Source organism: Centrocercus urophasianus, unplaced genomic scaffold, assembly GCF_019232065.1.
Source record: "Centrocercus urophasianus isolate 14NV4802_14NV808 unplaced genomic scaffold, USGS_Curo_1.0 seq_11, whole genome shotgun sequence".
In the NCBI taxonomy this organism is placed as follows: Eukaryota; Metazoa; Chordata; class Aves; order Galliformes; family Phasianidae; genus Centrocercus; species Centrocercus urophasianus.
The window spans coordinates 18,257,010-18,276,783 of record NW_024884253.1 but is presented as its reverse complement, the minus strand read 5'-3'; the positions used below and the strand labels follow the sequence as shown (position 1 = coordinate 18,276,783).

General features: G+C 36.2%; 1 protein-coding gene across 37 annotated transcripts in view; it reads left to right on the top strand.

Annotated features, from left to right (window-relative positions):
* RIMS2 (regulating synaptic membrane exocytosis 2) overlaps positions 1 to 19,774 on the top strand; it is a 437,579-nt gene that overhangs the window by 338,027 nt on the left and 79,778 nt on the right. For 15 of the 37 annotated variants that reach the window (XM_042839666.1, XM_042839664.1, XM_042839668.1 and 12 more), the window contains one exon: positions 12,827 to 12,927. The exons of 21 other annotated variants lie outside the window; for them this stretch is intronic. In XM_042839666.1, coding sequence (XP_042695600.1) covers positions 12,827 to 12,927 — 101 coding nt within the window. Of the gene's footprint in view, positions 1 to 8,762; positions 8,799 to 12,826; positions 12,928 to 19,774 lie in introns of all 37 variants that reach the window. One more of the 37 variants, XM_042839663.1, reaches the window with a different exon arrangement.

The window sequence follows — 19,774 nt, the reverse complement described above, 5'->3', positions numbered from 1 at the left end:
CATTTGGAAACTTCTACAGAAAATAGAAAACTCAGACATAATATTCCCAGGAAGACATAATTCGAGAACTGAATAATCTCAGAAAGTTACATTTCATGCACTGAAATCTCAAACTTAGCTTCATTGAACAAGACCCATTTTTGTTAGGAATTATTAGTGATCAAAAGCTGTTCTCTCATGGCAAAAAGTTTAAAACAGAACAGTTTGATAACAGAGTGAGAAATCAAAACATGAAAGGAAATCTCATACAGCTGTACTGGTCGTGGCTTTTCTTTTATAATGTGCGTTGTTTATATATTTTGTATCAAATATTAAACTGCCATTTATTGAATTTTCCATGCAGTACATTATATTATATATATACTCTTGCTCTGCTTGTTCAGTCATACTATGTCAGAACAACGAAATTCCCCATTTTTTAGTGGATCAAATTGACACATGAAATTTAAATTTTACACTTATTCCATCAAAGCTCTCATTTTTTTCCCTGCTGTTATCCTGATGAATAAGAGAAGCCGCTTTGATGCTCTTTAGCTTCTAAAATCTGAAAGAATTTCTGTGACTGGTCCATTAAGTTTCGGTAGGATTTAGTCAAATATTTTTTATCATTCCTCTGCTGTGGCTGGCTCCTTCAGAACTCAGTTTTACATTTGCTATCACTTTTCATGAGTTCCTAGAGTTTCTCTATGCTGCCTCTCAGAAGTTAGTTACTGTGGTCTTCAAATGTAACAAGATAGAAATCATTTAAGCTGCAAAGCAGGGGTTGACAGTGGATAAAGAGAGCAAGTGCTATTGAGAATTAAGTGATCAAGGTCTATTTTCTGTAAATCATTACTACTGGAAAGTAATAAATTCATGCTGTAGAAAGATTGGGCTTACTTGTCCCATGCTAAAGATCCATTTCTGTGAGATTATTCTGAATCTCTTTCATTACCAAAAAATAATAATAATAATAGCTTTTTTAAAAAGTTAAAAAATGAGTCACTCAGTCCTCTATTTGTTCATAATAAAGGAAAAGGAAAGTTGTGGATGCTTTTATTCAGGAATCCTGATTTATGAATCCTAGATGATTCTTGGTAAGAACAAGACCTAAAAATGGTATCTGCTGTCTCAGGAAAATATATATTTTTATGACATATATTTCTTGAACAGATTTGAGAAGACAAATCGTGTGTTGTTAACTCTTCTGGACATTCCACTTGAGATAAATTTCTGTAAAGCAGTGTTTTCCTCTTTGACAGATTTAAGCAAATACTTTAAGCTCTCGTAAAGTTAATTGTCTAGCCGAGAAATTCAGAAGCATGGTGAAAGGCATAGTTGCAAAACTTACTGCCCTTAAGCTTAAAGCAACTACCTTGCTCTGCGCATAGGAACCTGTTTTCAGATGTACATTTAGGAATGGTTCCCTGATGAACTTCCGTGCTTCACCTCAATAACATCATAGCTCCAGGTTTCGCTAAGTTTGTGCAACTGTGCACACAGCTACAGGCATGAGTGTCTTGTCAAAGACATACCTTCAGAAGATGTTTCCCCTCTGGGTTAGAATTCACTTTTAGAAGTGTTAACCTAGGATTACCCATTTGCGGGTTTTCTTCTGTAAATGGTTTTCACAGTACCAAGCTACTAAACACTGAGATGGATGAAAGGATTAGCTATTGATTGAAGGTGTTACTAGAGCTATAAATGTTGAAAAAAGCTAAATACCTGAATGTGTGACAACTGTACTGAAATAAAAATATTACTTTTTGATGGACGTTATCATCTTTCACTGCAAAAATGAGAAAATTTTATTCCTTTAAAAATATCTAGAATTTTTTAGTGGGTATGTCCTGTAAGAGTGCATGTAAAGTTCATGCTGTGTATTTCAAGAACAAAGGCAATTTCAAATTGGTAAAAAAGCAAAACATTCTTATACAAATTTTATTATAGGAAAGCACTACATGTTGATATCATCCTTAGTGATCAGTGTTTTCCTTTGCTGAATGAGGAGCTTCATAATGCAGTTTTCACAATTTGTTTCTAAAATTGGATTTTGCAAATAAAGAATGAAAGAATTTTAGTAATAAACTGGGGGCTGTTCTTTTCATCAGCATTTCTGGGGAACAAGTTGCTGATGCATCAGCAAAATGCAATGATGTTCACTGTGATCTTTAAGCATACAGAAAACATTCATGAAATGAACTTCTAAATGAGAGCTAACTTGAGTAATGGTAGCCCAGGCTGGTCACCAAGACTAGGGAGAGGCTGAGCCATGACAGGCTAAGGGCAATTAGTGTAGAAGTAGCATAACTACCACTGTCAATCATTGCTAGGTTTACTCCAGGTTCTCAAAGGTGATGCCCAGTCATTGCTGTTTTTTTGAGGCAGTGGATGGAAGTCAGGAGGTGGGGTACTGGAGACAGCTCTGGCTCTGACAGATGAGAAAAGCCAGGAAATAGAAATTCTGGTTCTTCTTTACTATCTTTGGAGCAGAACTCTCTTTCTCATAAAAGGGGCATAAGAAGGACTGACCTGAGTTTTTGCTAACCTTTGAAAATGAAATTCAAGTAGATGAAGACTATTTGTTTTCTGTTTTGTCATTTTAATGTAAGATTTGTTTTACAGTAACTTCATAGCTTGGGGCAAAACTTAGGAAAGTTGAAAACTCTAAATTGTGTGACCAAATCAGAGCTGGCAGCCCAGGACAGTGGAGAGCCAAACAGAAAAGAGCCTGGAAAATGAACTGAGGAAGCAAATGCAAAAAATGTGTACGATTGAGATAGTTTAAGAGACTAAATACAATGGAAGAGAAGGACTGTTACTTGTTTTTGTTCTTATGTGTAGTATCATGAGATGTTTTTGGAGCCTTTCAGGAGTGAGCCTACTCTTGTGTACTTTATAAATAAAATGTGACACTCCTCTATTTTTTGAGTTGTAGTCACTATTCAGTGACACACTTCCCCTTGAAGACCAGGATAAAGCTTTGTTCTATTTCCATCTCTCACATGTTGAAAAGGAATTCCTGGAAGGAATCTATAACATTTTAGTTCAAATGTGGTTAGATAACTTGTGCATCTCTGAAGGGTTCTGTGATATTTAATTTCAAGAGTTTGTTTAAAATCTCATATCTTAGATTAGACACTTTAAATGTCTGAGTTACAACTCTCTATTTGAACAGCAGAACCCAAAGGGATCGTTCAACATCAAATTCAGCTTAAAGGTATTTATTATACTAACAGATGTATTGGGTTGGAAAGCTGGGGGACTCTTTGTTCTTATTTTTATTTCTTAGAATTAACACCAGAAACTGTGAAGGCTTCAAACCCTGAAATAGCCATCTGTACTGGATTAGGAAAAAAAAAGGCTGGATTTCAGACCGGCAAAGAAAATAGTCAACATATCAGTTTATAGAATTAAAAATGAGAGCATACCAGTAAATTTGCAGTATTTTATACATTATACATGTGCAACACAGCATTTTTAGTAAAACTCTAAGAGCTGAGTTTGTAATTCTTTTGTCTTGCATGAAGGTGAACACACCAGTGTTGTTTTCATGCCTTAGCTTAAATCTTTAACCATATTTTTGTCTGTTGACACACTAATGAAGATTTCTTGCATTCTTAGGATGGCTGAAGAATCTCTATTAATAGTTTTTTGCTTTTCTGAAATCAAGCATAGTTATCTTCAAGTGTTTGTGCCTACATATTGAAATGGCTCTGTCAAAATGTGAAATATTCTGTGGTTATACTGTGAAGCATGGTTGGTGGTAGGAATTCTGAGGTGCTTGCATGCTTGGCTAAAAAAGAACGGTGACACTGGATTAGGGCTTTTCGTGATGATGATGCAGAGCTAATAGCATGGCTGATCTGAATGGAAATTTGTGAGAACAGACTATAGGAGCCACTAGCCCCACAGAGATTTTTCTTCTACATTCTCAGAATCCTATTTCATATCCTTTACAAAGAAAGGTTTTGCCACAGTTCTTGGTGGAATTGAAATGTAGTGCTTTAGCTGAAGTTCATCTTGCTGCTTCTGCTTTAGTAACACCTATTTCCATGTGGGATCTCAGTATTTTTCAAAGGCCACAAAAATGCATGTACTTGTGAGGCAGCAAGGACACACTCATAGAGTATCTTGCAAAAATCACCTTGGAAAAGGATCCATGGGTAAACATGCTATTAAAGTTTTCGTAATAATCCTAATTCTTGTTTAATAAGCATGCAAAATAGAACTTCCCAGCTTGCTTCAAAAGCCCTTTCTCCCTTATCAGCTGCACTGGTTTATCCCCAGTGATGAAGACCTTAGCTGACCCTGTCAATTTATGAGCCCATGGTTCTAGAGATTCTTTCACTTTCTAGCCCTGATCACCCTATCTTATTCAACTCTATTACTAAGCAGCACCATGTATTGTGCAAATAATAACATTGTTAGCATGGTTTCAGCATTATGATAAAAATTTGTTTAATTGGTGAAAAATGTCCCTCAACTCTCAGTCTTTGTTTAGTAATGCCAAGTTTGAAGCTATGAATTTTTTAAAAACAACAAAACCATCAAGCAGTTCCCAAATAGAAAACAGGAATGCAAAGGCATGTTCCCCCACTTGGAATCTGACTAATTGAATTGTCTTCCTCCTAGCATTCCCTTGTAAGGATGGTAATTGACACTTTGGGCTCATATAAAGCAGATCTTCTACATTTCTGTAGTTTTCAGTCACATCCTTTTCATCCAAATTGTGGAGTATAGCACAGACTTTTTGGAGACGCCTTGTTTGTTGCATCAGTATCTTCTGCACATTTGCCACACCTTGGACATAAAGCCCTGGAGAGAGGCTCAGGAAACCCTTACATCAAACATTCTTTAGCCATTGGGTAGTTGTATTTTTCACAGGTTAGACAGCCAAAATGACTAAGTTCAGGGCTAATTTCTTAGAGGTAGAACTGGAATTGAATTGCTCTGTAAACTGGAGGAAACGTAGTTCTTTGATTACAAGGCCTTTAACTGACTGCTTTTTCTGTTCAAAGCAAATAAATCCTGTTTTTGCTTCTAGGAAACAGCCTTGTTTCCTTTGCTTGCACTGATAAAAATACTATTTCAAGGAAGGTAGAAGATTGATTTTCCTGTAGTTTCACACAAAACTTTTTAAGAGAAATTTTTTCTACCACCTATGCAAAGAAGTCATGCTAGTAAGAAATCTGACTACCATTTCTAAACATACTTGTAAAGTTAGGGATCTACATATACATTTGATATTTTCTAAATAAATATAATTTATTAATTCCTACCATTTTGAAAAATCAGATTAAGTTTTTCATCACAGATCTAAAGGAATGAATTTATCAAGTCTTAAAAAATAATTGCAGATTTCATCTTGAGTCAGCAAAAAAGACAAGCAGAAACGTAAGACATTTCAAAATTGTTGTTGTCGTCGTCCTATCTTATGTCTAAAATTAAAGACAAACAAGGAGTTCTGCTTCTTCCCGAAGCAGTTGTGTTCTAATAAGATGAACATCTGTCAGAATTGAAGGTTGCAATTACTTCCATTCAAAGCAGGGAAGTTTATTTCAGAGTTCATTTCAGAACCCACTCCAAGCTCATGGAAATCTCTCTGTTCTGGATCCCAGGTAAAAGAATTATTGTTAAAGTGATCCCTGTACATCTAAAAGTCGTTGCAGGAGAGACAGTTCAAGGTAGAGCCAGACTCTAACCTTGAGTTTTGGGCCACCAATTATGAGAGAAGAAAGAAGCCCTGGAGAAAATCTGTTCAACTCAGCAACTCCTGGTGGCCTTATGGCTACAGTGAGGCTCACCCTCAACTTTCTCAAAGAAGGGAGAAAGATCCTCACTTGTGAAGCAATTGCTGAATGCTGCTACCAGTAATCATAGTTGGGGAGAAGTGTGCAGTCCCACTTCTTCTGTAGAACTGTTATTCTTTTCAGACAGTTGCGGAGATGATGACATTTTGTTCAGGGGCATTGGAGTCCCTGCTCCATGGGTCTTCTTGGGGTGAGGGTGACAAAGTGTGCTGGGGTGCTCTGGCTGTGGCACCTTTAGGTGCCCATCAGATCCTTAGATCTCACCATGTTAAGGCATATACAAGTTAATATAGCTGGTCACAGCTATTTTAGATCAGTTCTTTTAGAACCACTCTTCTATGAGTCTCTTGCCTACCATTATCTTCCCTTTGCATTCTCTTTCTTTATTTTATCTCACGGAAAGAGTATATGTACTTGCTTTGTAAACTAAGCTTAATTCAGGTGATGAAGAAAACTACTGACTGATGATAGTGATATTGAAGAAAACATCTAAATGAGAACTAAAAAGACTTAGGAGTGACTGTTGTCTTTTTCATCTTAAATCATTCACCTTGAAACATTTCTAAATCATCTCATTGGATTTTTTTTTTTTTATTTTCAGCATTTTCAAATCATTTTTGGGGGTGTTTTTTGTTTGATTGTTTGCTTTGAATTTGCGCATCTAGTAACCAGGGGAACCCAAATCATTATTTACTGTAGTTTCATTGTTCTGAACGTGCTTTGAATTCATTTAAAAGGGGGTGATTAAGCCCAGAATTGCTGTGAAGGTTTTTGCTGCTGAGAAGTTAGTATTGTTTTATTTGCTCAGTGGAAAATACTGATACTGTTCAGTTTTGCTGTTTCCCACATTGAATTGCGATCTTTCTCAATTCAGTTTTCTGTTCTTCCTAGTACTTCTTTAGAATACAATACAGTTCCTGTTTACAAATCAATTGAAACCTCAGTTTCAAGAGTGAGATCCTTCCCATAAAAGTCTGAACAATTTATTTGTTGTAGAGATTTGTAAAAAATGTCACAGCACTTTAATTACACTTTTGTAATTCAAAAATCTAATAGAATGTCATGCTTGATGAACCTATGGTATTCTTTTCTGTAAGTCAATGTGGAAATGTTTATATATATATATACTTTTAAATAGGAGGCATGATCAAGTGGATCTTGGGTGGGTTTCAAGTTTACCATATTTTGACTGTCTTCATTTTAAAAGTCATGGTTGAAAAGTCCTGTGGCCCAGTCCAATAGAAAAATGGACTAATAAGCATTTTTATAAAAGGAATTTTGCTATGTAGTATTATATTTCTGTATGATGATACTACAGCCAAAGATTTATTTTCAACTTAAGTATGAAATAAGTTGGAAGTTTTATCATCTTGCCTGTGTTCAAACTGGAGGGTATTTTAATGGCTGTGACTTAATTTTCATCTATTTTACATTACATTGAATTGTTGGTATTGCTATCAAATAGCTTTTGCCTTAAAAAGTAATATGGCAGTAGAAGACAGCATTGTACTCATAGCTTTTATATCAGTAATATAGAAAACAGCATTGTACTCACAGTTTTTTTATCAACAGTAATTAAAAAAAAAAAAAAATTGAAAAGCTTAAAATGCAAACACAACTCTCTATTTCTGCTGTTTTCATAGCAATTACCACAGTCTCCAATGTGGTATTGGCCAGACTACCCAAGGACAAATGAATGTAAAGGGCCTTATTTATATTGCTCACAAAATGGGGCAGAAAAGAATAGGGAATGGATGAGGTCTCAAGAACTCAGTGGGTATTTACTGATTTTCAGAAGTGTAGGGTTATGACTTACCATATCCTCCTCCCATTAATTTGTCTAACAGTTCCACTAGGAGTTGCCAGTAGGTAACCATCCTGATAGAACATCTCTGTTTCCTTCTTCAACTGGTAACAGCTTGTGTATTGCAAAGTGTAAAGTAATTTTGTGAGCTACTTTCAATAACCTGTAATTCTGGAAAAATACTTAATTCTAATAGTACATAGTATTTTATTTTGTGTCAGGGGGCAAGATTGCTCCATAGTCATGAGATCGTGGTAACTGAAATTAATATAATTTTGGCTTAAAGTAAGAAAAAGAAGCAGTGTGCTAAAAGTTAATATGTTTCTAATTAAAGTAAATTTCTTTTGACTTAAATTTCTTTCACATTAATTACCAAACTTGGATTTCAACTTGTAGTATTTATGTGCTGCCAAACTATTTGATAGGGATCCAATGTGTTTTCATTTCTCTGTGACAGAGGAATGCCCTGAGCCATATACAACCTTTGATAAGCATTCAGAATAATTGTTAGCATCAGTTTGTTGGATTTACGAGCATAAGCTGAGTTCTGAGGTTTGATGTTAGAGCCTTTTGCACTTCATCATGTTTTAGCTCTCAGATAAGCTACAGCAATATCATTACTAAACCTTTTAACCTGTGGAAGCTATGAGAATTGATTAAACCAAGGAAGATTTAAAGCAATTACTGAAAACCATTCTGACACATCCAATTTTTACGCTTGAACCATTAGACTGCACATCGTGCGTGTGCTGCATAAAACATACACCGCTAGGAATTTTTTTACTTTTATTGTTGTCATCCTGTCGAATGAAACTGTAAAGTAACTATGTCTGACACCTGCCTTGCTGTCTTTTGTACTGAGTGCATTAATGATTCTGGAAGCGCACAAAATAGCCATGAGTTGCCTCCAGTGAGTCCATGATAAGTGTGCACAAATGTATTCAGCAGCATGCAGTGAATATGCCTCTGGATGTAGAGCACCATATTTGGCTGGTTGACTAAACTATCAATTTAGATTAATTTGATGGTCTTTATTCATTTTTCCTTTCCAATGCATGCTTCATTGTTGTTACTTTTATTATTATTATGCATTTCCTCTCTCACCCTTTTTTTTTTGTTGTTTGTTTGTTTGTTTTGTTTTACATATTGCTTTCATTTGTTTTTAGAAGAAAAGAAAGCAGATCCAGAGAATGGGGATACAGGTAGGGAGACTTATTCAAAACATTTTTGTACTTTTGTCCTTAAGTCCTTTGATCTACGGTGTTTAAGTGAATGTGTATCCTGGAATTGGATCAAAATGTTGATTTATTTTTGTGATTTCAAAGTACATATTAGGACTTTCCTAAATGTAATTCCTTTGCTTTCTTAAGGGAGCCAGTTTAGAGGGAAAAATGGGAAGAGACCAGAATCGACTCAAGAAAGCTCTCATACACTTTATGACCTATTTTCTCCACACCAGCCCAGGCATAGAAAGTGCACAACTGCACACTGCCTCCTTCCTCTCTGCAGCAAGTTTCTGACCTCCAAAATCTCACTGTTTCTGTAGTCGTCTCTAGTTCTTGTCCCTTTGCTGGAGCCATTGCTCTGGGTAGGAAATGCAGTTGATTTTGTATGCCTCTTCTCCATGCCCATCCAAAAGTAAATCCATCATAATATTTTAAGAACTCTACTTTATTTACATACCCCAGATTTCCCTTTTATTCTCTATGTCCCAGATGCCCTATTGCACAGTGTTTTACAGGCATCTTCTCCAAATGTGTCACTATCACCTGTATCATAACAGATAGAAGAATTTAATATTTCTCACTGGAGCAGGCAATGAAAGAAGCAATGAACATAGTTCAATTTCTTAGGCTAAACTGGATAAGAAGGCCATTTTGTAGGCATTTTTGCCTCTAGATGTGGTCCTTGGGCTGTCAACTGAAGAGTCTTACCCTAGAGAATAAACAGTGTTTGACTTGAACATCCAAGAGCAACCTCTAACGCTGAGATGAATGGTTGCTTATTTCTTTGTAAAAATGTGACTGTACTGAGGTAGAAAAGCTAGACGTTAACCACATTGTTGGTAACAGCCCCTTACATTTTTTAGAAAAAAAAATAGTTTTCAGTTTTAATGAAAACGTTAATGCTCAATTAGCTGAATCGTATAAGGTTTCAAGTTAAAGCATTAAAATAATGGGTTGCATTTGAAGTTGGAGGAATGATTCTAGTGCTTGCAATGAGCTCGTGACATGTTACAGGTTTGCTGCCATAGCTGGCCTTACTCTTGGCCTTATTCTGGCATACTTGTTGGCTCCTGGCATTTTGGGATCACCTTTGCACTGTCACGTTGCTATTTTCCCTTGGGATATTCTCTTCTAACATTATGGAGTTAACATATTATGAGTCAGCGATAAACTCTCCATCAGATAGCAATTTCTCCATGCTGATGATCCTACATGTTCACAAATACTGATAACAAATAGTTCAGATTCATCTACACACACCTCCTATACAATTCCTGATTACGGGAAGGTCCTTAGTATGGGGCTGATGTTCAGGCTTGGTTATCTTCATCATGTTAGGAGTGGAAGCTTCTTAATACACCATTTAGTGGACTCTGTGGCAGTAGTTACTACTCATGCTAAATCACCCACTTAAGTTTCAGCAAAGTAGAAGCAGAACCAGACATGGCTGTAGCCCTGCATTTGCACTGCATATTGCAACAGCATGTGTGCACTGGACCATGTGTTCACAGGCTATGGCCATGAGACTCTTCCAAACTTTCTTGCTCCCATGCAGCTCACAGCTGCATCTGGCATTAATTACATGAAGATTGTCTCTGGCAGCAGTGCTGTGAAGTCTTCCTTCATGTCAGCTCTGTTCACAGCAGAAGCATAGCTGAGCTTCTACATTATGAATTTCCATAAATATGAATGCCCTCAGAATTCCCTCTTTTTGCATATAACTTTATTCATCTATTTGTTAAAGGCAGTTTCAGTAATAGATAGCAAGTTAGATTTTAACAAGCTTTTATGGGCATTGAATGGCTTTTTTTTTCCTAAGTTTTGTTGTTATTTTTTCTCTTGAGACCAAACTGAATCACCAGCTTTGCCTGTTGTGCTACAGGGGATCCTGCTTTCAATCGTATTTTGGAACAGTTGATTTTGCAGAACACGTGCAGTTGAATTTGTGGAAACCTGTCTTTCATCTACCCATAGATCATAGAAAAGAAAGAATGTTTGCTCAAGTAATTGTGAAAGTGTTAATGTGTGATCAGGAGGAGTTATTCCACCACTCCTTGTCATTTACTGCAGGTTAGCAGGCTGTCTGTGGACAGAGAATGTGATAATTTTATATGAAAAATTTGTAAGAAAAATTCACAAGACTAACTTGGTGTTGAAAAGCATTTCCTTTGTTGCATTATTGAGGAATACAAGTGGATTTTTAGCATAATTTCAGTAAAGAGTGATTTATTTCTTTATACAAAAGAAGTTAGATTATTTTACTTCAGAAATATTTCTGTTCGCTGAAGAAAAGTACCAGTTTGCAGCTCAGAGTTTCTGTTTTAAAGAGAAAATATTATATTGTTTTTAAAACCAAAGCCTTAGTAAAATAGCTGCAGCTTAAGGATAACTTGGCAGGTATTGATGAGGCACATTTAATGGTTGAGGTAAATAGCAACAGGAGAAACCAGCTATGTTTTATTTTAGGAATTTTCACCTGCAGTTGTATTTTCTGTTATATCTCTTCCTATGAAACACTACTTACTCTTTTTCATTCATTTTTATTGATTCACATCTCTCAAAGATTTATGTGAAGTCTTTTCACTCACTTTGTAAGGAATACAGAGGGAGAGCTGGAATACAGAATTCAGAAGCTGAAGGGTTTATAGATAACAGTACAGTTTAGCCCTCTTCTTGCCCTCTCCCTTCTGGATTTTCCATGGGGTATTGCAAGATGTATCTGGAAGGCCTTTTCTCCTGATAACGTGCTACTGTTGTTACATTGCACAGAAGGAAAATACAAAGCTAAGAAGCACTGCAAAGGCCCCATGGAAAGTCTCATTTTACTATTAGATCGTGACTTTAAGGTTTAGATTTTAAGTCTTATTTGCAGAGTAAACACTGGTATCTAATATTCCAGTCCTAGTTCCACAGATGACAGTAAAGATTGTTAAATGAATATGAAGTATAAAAGCTACCATTTTTGACTAATGGGATTCTGAAAATCTAATCCTAAGCAACCTTTGGGTTAAAAATACAGAAAGTTTAAGATAAATGGCAGTCTGAAAAAATAAATGAATAAGTCCTTTTTAGAATTTGGGGCATTATAACATGTTGAAGAGGAAGAGAATCAAGCGTCTGTGTGTATAGTAGATAACTATGTTTTGCTATGTTTTGTTGAACAACCTTTTTTTTTTTTTTTTTTTTTTTTACTTCTGAGCTGCTCTCTTCCTCTCATTTTTCTGTTTCTGTTTCTCACACTTCCACTTCAGCTTTGGCACTTACTTCCTTATTATTTTGCTTAGGAAATTGTGCTGTACCAATTGGCAGAAAACAGTTGGTGCCTGAGTCATATTTTAAGTACCCATCTCTACTTTGATTAATCATGTATTTGGTCCAAGAATAGTTAATCCTGAAATCATTCTTGAAGTTTTGTGTCATTAGAATGTAATACAGTGATACCACTGGATGGCTCTTTATCATTCCTTTCTATCACTTTAAAATATTTTGAGCAAAATAAGAGTGAACTTACATGGTAAACAGCAGCTCTGACAGGCCGTGGTTGTTATTTGATCAGTAATTCAGTACGAAAATGCTTGTGTCACACACAAAAAATAAAGAACTAGGACCTCCCCCCAAAATAAACACAAAGATGTTTGCATTCCTTTTTTGATTTTAATGGAAGACTGAATTTCTCTTGAATATTTTTGTAGTAAAATTCTGTTCTGTGGAAACGTTCTATTCCATTTACATCCATTTCTTCTACAATGTTGGGTTTATTTGACTTGTGCAGATAATCCAATGCTTAATAAGTCTCTGCTGAAGTACTTACTCAGATACAGTTTTCCTTCTTTTAGAAGTTTCTGGTTTTCTTCAAAATTGTAATTCAGAAAGTAAAATTATTTATGTCATAATTTAAATAAATCAGATTTCATTTCTGTTAATACTTTTATGAGAATAATGTTGATCTTGGAATTGAAGACTACTTTATTTATTTATTTATTTATTTATTTTTAACTCAACAGGTTCGATGGATATAGAAGAGAGAAACCGACAAATGAAAATGAGCAAGTACAAACAGGTAGCAGGATCAGATTCCAGGCTGGAACAAGATTATCATTCTAAGGCAAGGGAGTTTTGTTTTGAAAAGCAACAAAATATGTTAAATGTTACTTTTAGAAAATAATAGATGAATGGGAGGTAATTTCTTCAGTAGAAGATTCTTTCCTGTCTGTAATAAAATTATCGCAAGAGTGCAGTAAAATTCTTAATGCAGAATGTTCTTGATTGTTAAAATTTAAGAAAGATTAGTTAAACCAAATAAAAATGGCACTGTAATTACCTACTGGAATGAACAGTAGGGTCATGATTTAAAAGCTCAAAGAGAAGGAAGGAAGAGGTTTATTAAGTGGTACATGTAGTGAGAGTTATTGAAACCTGTCCGTGGGTTCAAAAAGGTGAACACAAGGTTATCTTGGTCTACTGAAAATGAGAAGTTATAGTGTTACTTCATTTAATAAGGGCAATGCAGCTGATGGAAAGGTGCTCTGTACATCAGCGCGGTCTTGTACACCGATTGTGGCTATGTGCCAGAATTCTGAATCGTTGTGTCGTAGTACAGCCCCAAGTATATTATCTAAAATTTCCTGCTATCTGGAACAGGGTCATGTCATATACATTGTGTTAATTAAAATAATCAAGATGTTTTCAATTTAAATTCTATTATACAAAAATAATTTAGTGTCCTGTAAAATACTTCATTAATTAAGGTCAGATTGTAAGTGAGAAACACGAGACTTCTGACCTACAAAAGCTGTTTGAGGAAGAGAAATCTCTTTCAGTCTTTATTTCCAGGATATCATTCCTTTCCTTAAAAGATCAGCAGTGATTTTAAAGCCAGCTTTTTAATATTTGAAGGCAAAATATCATTAAATCTGTTAAGTATTATTTGTTTTGCAGATAATGTAGACTAACTTACTCAAGATAAGTCCTTTTGAAAACAAAACAAAAGTGATTCATTTTTGGGAAAATAGCGGAAGTTTTTTTCAAAACCCTGACAAAATGGACAAAACTATTAATATAAACAGAATTGACAAAGCAAAACAAAAAACCACCTCTGAAACATTTTAACTCTATAGATGTGCTGCTTGATTTTTTGCATATTTTCCCCTCACTTTTTAGTACAGAAGACAGGATTTTTGATTAATGCATGGGAGGGGCTTGGAATGCTGACATGCCTAGATGCTTGCTTTGTGTTGACGTGACAAAATTATTTTCACGTGTCTATATTGTCTGCTTTGAAAAGTGTTACTTCTTCCAGGTGAGCGAGGTACTGCGAGCAGACCTCATGACTGTTATGATTGTATGTACCATAAAAATACGAATTTGTGTATTGTATGTATAATCAGACTTACTCTGCTGATTTCCCTGCTCCCTCATTGCTTGACTGAAATTTGAGTCAGAAGGAGAACTGGTATGGAGTAAAGAGAATAAATGGGCTCTGATGTGAGGAAGCTGAATAGAATATAATTACTTAATGGAGTATTTCCTACCTTATTTTATCATTTCACCCACACCATATTATTGAGTCTCACTATACATTTTCTACCATTTTTTTATTAAAAATTGACCTACAATATTATTGGAATGTATTAAAGAGGAAAATTTTAATGGATTTCTTTTATGAAAATGGTGGTTTATTGATTGCACACATCAAACAATTTGTCTCCAGAAATAAACAATTAATTTACTCTTCTGCCAAAGTGTAGTTTCAGTATTTGGAAATGAGTTATTTATTCTATCTCTGAACTCATGGAACACGGATTGTTCACCTATATGTATTAATTTAAAAAGTATTCTTAAAATTCTAGTTTTTAAGCTATGTCAGAACCATAACTCTCATTTGTTGTATGAGAGATCTGTCTTCATTTTTTCACTGCTTCAGTTTTCTTTAATTGAGCGTTTATATCATTTAGAGGCAGAAAATGAGTAAGTACAGTTTATCTACCTAATGTCTTCAGAAATTCTCCTGGAATCATGAACTAAAGCACATATGTAAAAATGCTGAGTGAAATCTCCTGTTCAATGTACTATACAGTGACTTTGACTTTTTTGTACTGTCTGCTGGCACAGCAGGTCATCATGTGTGTCATGCCTGAGAAAAATGTCAATAACTAAGCATTAGGTGACATTCAGGACAGCTAGCAAATACAATTTTTTTTTGTATTTCTGTTTTATGTCTTTCTTTATAATGAAATAAAGAGCAACTGAGTGTCCCTACATTAAGAGAGAAACACCCCTCCTTGCTGAGAAAGCAAAAGATCTAGTAGCAGCATTAGGACAATATTAAAATAGTTACCTGGTTTTGTTTTGCATCTGGAAGGCAGTACAGGAATCTTTATGTGCTGGTGTGATGTACAGTCATACATTACGAAGCTGGTGAGAAAAGTTTATTGTGATGTGTGTTCGTAGAAGCAGTTAAAATAAGAAACTGACCTTCCTTTGTGTTTTTTCTTTTCTAGTGGCTGATGTAATTGCAGATTGTATTTTTATTATTGGCATACATGGCTCATCGGTTTTTTTAAAACTAAGTCTTTTGTTTCCATAGTGTTTTGAGTGCATGAGTTTAGCAGGTCATACATGCATTGTGTAAGAGTTCTTTTCTTACATGGAAAAGTTGCTTTGGTCTGATTTTGGGACAGAATTAAGGAAATCAAAAAACATATTTGATTTTCATATAAACACATTTGCTACTGGGGAGTTATGAGAGGAAAAATAATAGGTGTATAAAGGATATGATTTTTTCTGTGAAGAAAGGCTGAGGGAACTGGGCTTATTTAGCTTGGAGAAGAGAAGGCTCCAGAGAGACCTCATTGTGGCCTTCCAATATTTGAAGGGAGAATATAAACAGGAAAGGGTATGACAAGGGTGGATAGGACAAGGGGGAATGGTTTTAAACTGAGACAGGGGAGGTTTAGGTTAGATATTAGGAGGAAGTTTTTCGCACAGAAGGTGGTGACACACTGGAACAGGTTGCCCAAGGAGGTTGTGGATGCCCCATCCCTGGAGGCATTCAAGGCCAGGCTGGATGTGGCTCTGGGCAGCCTGGTCTGGTGGTTGGCGACCCTGCACATAGCAGGGGGTAGAAACGAGATGGTCATCGTGGTCCTTTTCAACCCAGGCCATTCTATGATTCCATGATAAAAGTATTTTTGGTATTATAACAAATGGTTATTCTGAGTATTGAGTACTAGTAGAGTTGTACAGGAATAGATGCTGAAGTCTGAATTTTAGGGCTGGTGAAAGTTGACAGGTTCTGGTGACGCAGAAAAAAACACAGGAGCATGAGAGCTTTCTACTAGGGAAAAGTACAGCTGTTTGCCATATTATGATTGTGCAACATTAGCCTGTAATTTTCTTCAAGAATATTTCTAAGGCTAGTTTATTCTTTTGCATAAAAACTAGGCTTCCTAGTTCTTATGTATTCCAGCAAGATGAAATGCTGAGTAGAGGGAAGAGCCAAGATCATCATCTAGAGAGGCTGAGCCAGCAGTATACTGGGTTTGTTTTGGTCACCTTTGGTTTAGCTGGCTTTTGAAGCTGATTCCCAAACTACCTCTTACAACTTCTCTTTCTTTTTGCTTGGTGCTGCTTCCATTAGCTCTCCTGGCAGGCAAATCAATTGATGGTGCTGTAGCTGGTAACTCCTGCCGCTGGCCATTCCCATTACTGCTCAGGTTCATGAATCCCTGCTGACAGATGAAAGGAAAAAGGTGGAAGGAGTCATAGTGTGCCTGTCTTATTGCTGCCATGAGTAGGATGTGATCAGTGGGTTGACTGGGGAAAGCTGAAGGACTTTGTTATTACTGAACAAAAAGTGAGAAGATAGTTTGCAGTATGAACTCAGTGTAGATGAAGTGATACCTCCATCAACTGAAGCCCTATTATCCTCTCCAAGGGATATCAGTAATTAAAAATATTGCATGTCAGAATAAAAGAGGTTGTTTATACAGGAGTTAGAATAGAATAATGAAATGTGGTTGTTTTCTGCAGTATGAAATGTAAAACAGAGACTGGCAACTAGATGACACATTTAAATGTAAAAGTATGAGGCTCATTTTGTTTTACTGGGAGAAGACAATGACCTACAAATAGGCATACAGAAATCCAGTTATATAACTTAGTAATTAGCATATCAATTAAGGATTTAATATACTAAAGCAACAAGAAACAAAATTGGGGTATAAACAGTAGAAGACAAGATAAAATCTGAATTTTTAGCAAGCAGGTGAAGAGAATATTTAGCCAAATATAGAAAAGAGAACACCAAAAAAGGAGTAATAGAAAACACCAAGGAGAAATTTTCAACTTCTGCTTTAATGATTCATATTGATGGTAAGACTCTACATCATGAGCTACCTGTCATGCTCAGTACCTTTTAATCAATAGTCATGTTTCAAGATTTAGAATTCCAGATACTGTGCATCATAATTATATAAGCATAATTCTGTGTCTAGTGTAGGAGAGTAGTACATGACAGGGCAGAATGCTCCTTTGTGATCTTCTCAAGCCTTAGCAAGACCAAGACAAATTAGCCTGTGACAAGGAAGGCTTAAACATGTGTTCTCTTCATTTGACAAGTACAGACACAGCGAAAATGCCCTTGGAGCATGCAGGTGCCAAAACGTTGCAACTGTTCAGCCTGGGCCACTTAGATGGCCATCTTTACAGTCATAGGAGAGGAGAATAAATAAAGCTTATGGTGAATGATCTGAGGAAAAGAAAAGGAGATGGCCATGGGATGGGATGGACCATCCTTACGGACTGCCTGGGTGTGGGAATGTGCAAAAAGCAGGATCAGCAGTCTGGCTGGTGAAAAGGTTGAGTGTGAAGCAGGTCTCCTTTGCTCCCAGGCTGGTCACAATGTGCACAATTGTCCAAGAGCTGCCTTTTTCCTCCAAAAAGTGCAGTGAGTGGCTGTGGCAGTCAGGTTACCCGATTGATAGTTTGTGCTCTTCTGCGATCTCTGAGGATTTCTACTAAGCGAGATAGAGAATCTCTCTTTCTTGTAGTGCTGATAGCAGTTATACTTTCAATCAAGTATTGTATTTTAAATAATTTTAATATTTATAGAATAAACCAATGACACTGTAGTCCTTGTTCCTAGAAATACAGGATTTTAAGATTAATTACAAGACTTAAAAAGCCAGGAAGATTAAATAAATTCAGAATCCTATACTTGATCTGTATAGTCTTGGTAATGTGGGAAACATCTTGTTTCACTGATGTTTTTATTGCACTCTTGTATTTTGCTGGTGAGTTAAAAACAGCTCAGTGACATTGAATATAGATGTGGATTGGTGAAATTTCCAGCAGGTTTTTCTTTAGTGATATCCAAAATCTGAGAAATAATTTGTCTTATATAGTGGTGCCAAGCTGCCATGTTTCTCCTTCATTTAGTTCAAGCTCCCTTTTAATCTACTTTAATTTGGATGCTTTTCTAATTTATTTTTGCATCTTGAGTATCTGTGTCTCTAGCAGAGGTTTAGGGTAGTCTGACATGTTATACCACGGTCAAGACAAATACTGCATTCAGTCATCATGGTGATGGCTGCAATATAAACAGATTAAATGGACCAGTACTGGCTGCCTCGAGCTGTCTGCTGTTGCTTTGTGCTATCAGCCATTTTCTAAGTTTTTGTGTAAGCTTATTGTATGTCTGGATAACAAAGGTTAAATACATAATAAAATGTACATAATGTATGCTGTAATGCTAGGACGAATCTCAAAGAGAAAAAAAAAATGAGTCCTGAAAATAAAAAATAAAATATTCAGTTTAATTACATCAAACTGATGTATATGAAGTATTTATCAAAATGCCTATCAACAGATTTCCACCAAAAGCCAGCTTCAATGAAGTAGTTGTAGCTATTCCATTAAAAATCACATTTAAAAATCACTTGAATGCTGTCCTGACTAATTTCCAGTGAGAATAATCACTGCATTTTATCTTGAATCCTTTTATCCTTTTTGTAATAGAACATGTTTTCCTCAGAGAACTGTTTGATATAGGTCCATGAATTGCTAAACTGATTGTCTCTTTGGGTTCTGAGCAGTTATCTTTTCATAGTAAACTCAATTATTTCTGTTTATGTTTTTTTCCCCCCTCAATTTAAGCAGTAAAGTTCCGAGATGCAATTGAACTGAATAACAATTCATGTACCAAGTACTGTGACTGTGTTTTGAGTTAATTCTCTAATATGTACTGGAACTGATATTATGCAGATAATGGATGAGAAGATTCAGAGAAAACAAGAAAGAAAATTAACTGGGAAATATGTACTAAATGCTGTAGTAACATTCAAAAATGAGGGATGTGGGAAGTTAATTGAATTGCTACAATAGGCAGGAAGCCCCCAAAAATTAGAATAATAGTCCATAATAATATGCATCACATCTAGCAGCAGTTTATGCTCCTTAAGTCTGTGCCAGGCAGACTAGTTGGTAATTCATATTTGGAAGATGACATGGGCAGAGCCATTGTTCCAGCTCAGCCAGAAACATGCTTGCTAAATCCACTGCTAGGTTATTGACCTTGAGGAACCAAGGAAAGCATTTCGTTCAGTTGGAATGGATGCACCTGAAATCCCAGTGCAGTGCTGGCAAGGAGCCTGCTTAACTGCTCAGGATTCGAAATGAGAAAAAAGCAGGACCTGCCTCACAGGGGTGGTTCAGAGACCACAGCCACAGCCCGCACTTGGGTTGTCCCCCAAGCACAGGGCAGGGACAACATGCAGGAGAGCTCTGGCTGCCCCATCACCTCCCACCCCGACCTCCCTGTCTGCCACAGCTCGTGGAGCTCCGCCACCAGCACCAGCTCCAGCCGCTCCTGGCATACCTCAGGAGGGGGTTCACCCAGAGTTTGCTTTGGTCGTGTCTTTGCTTTGCTTTGATCTATTTGTATTATGAGGGTT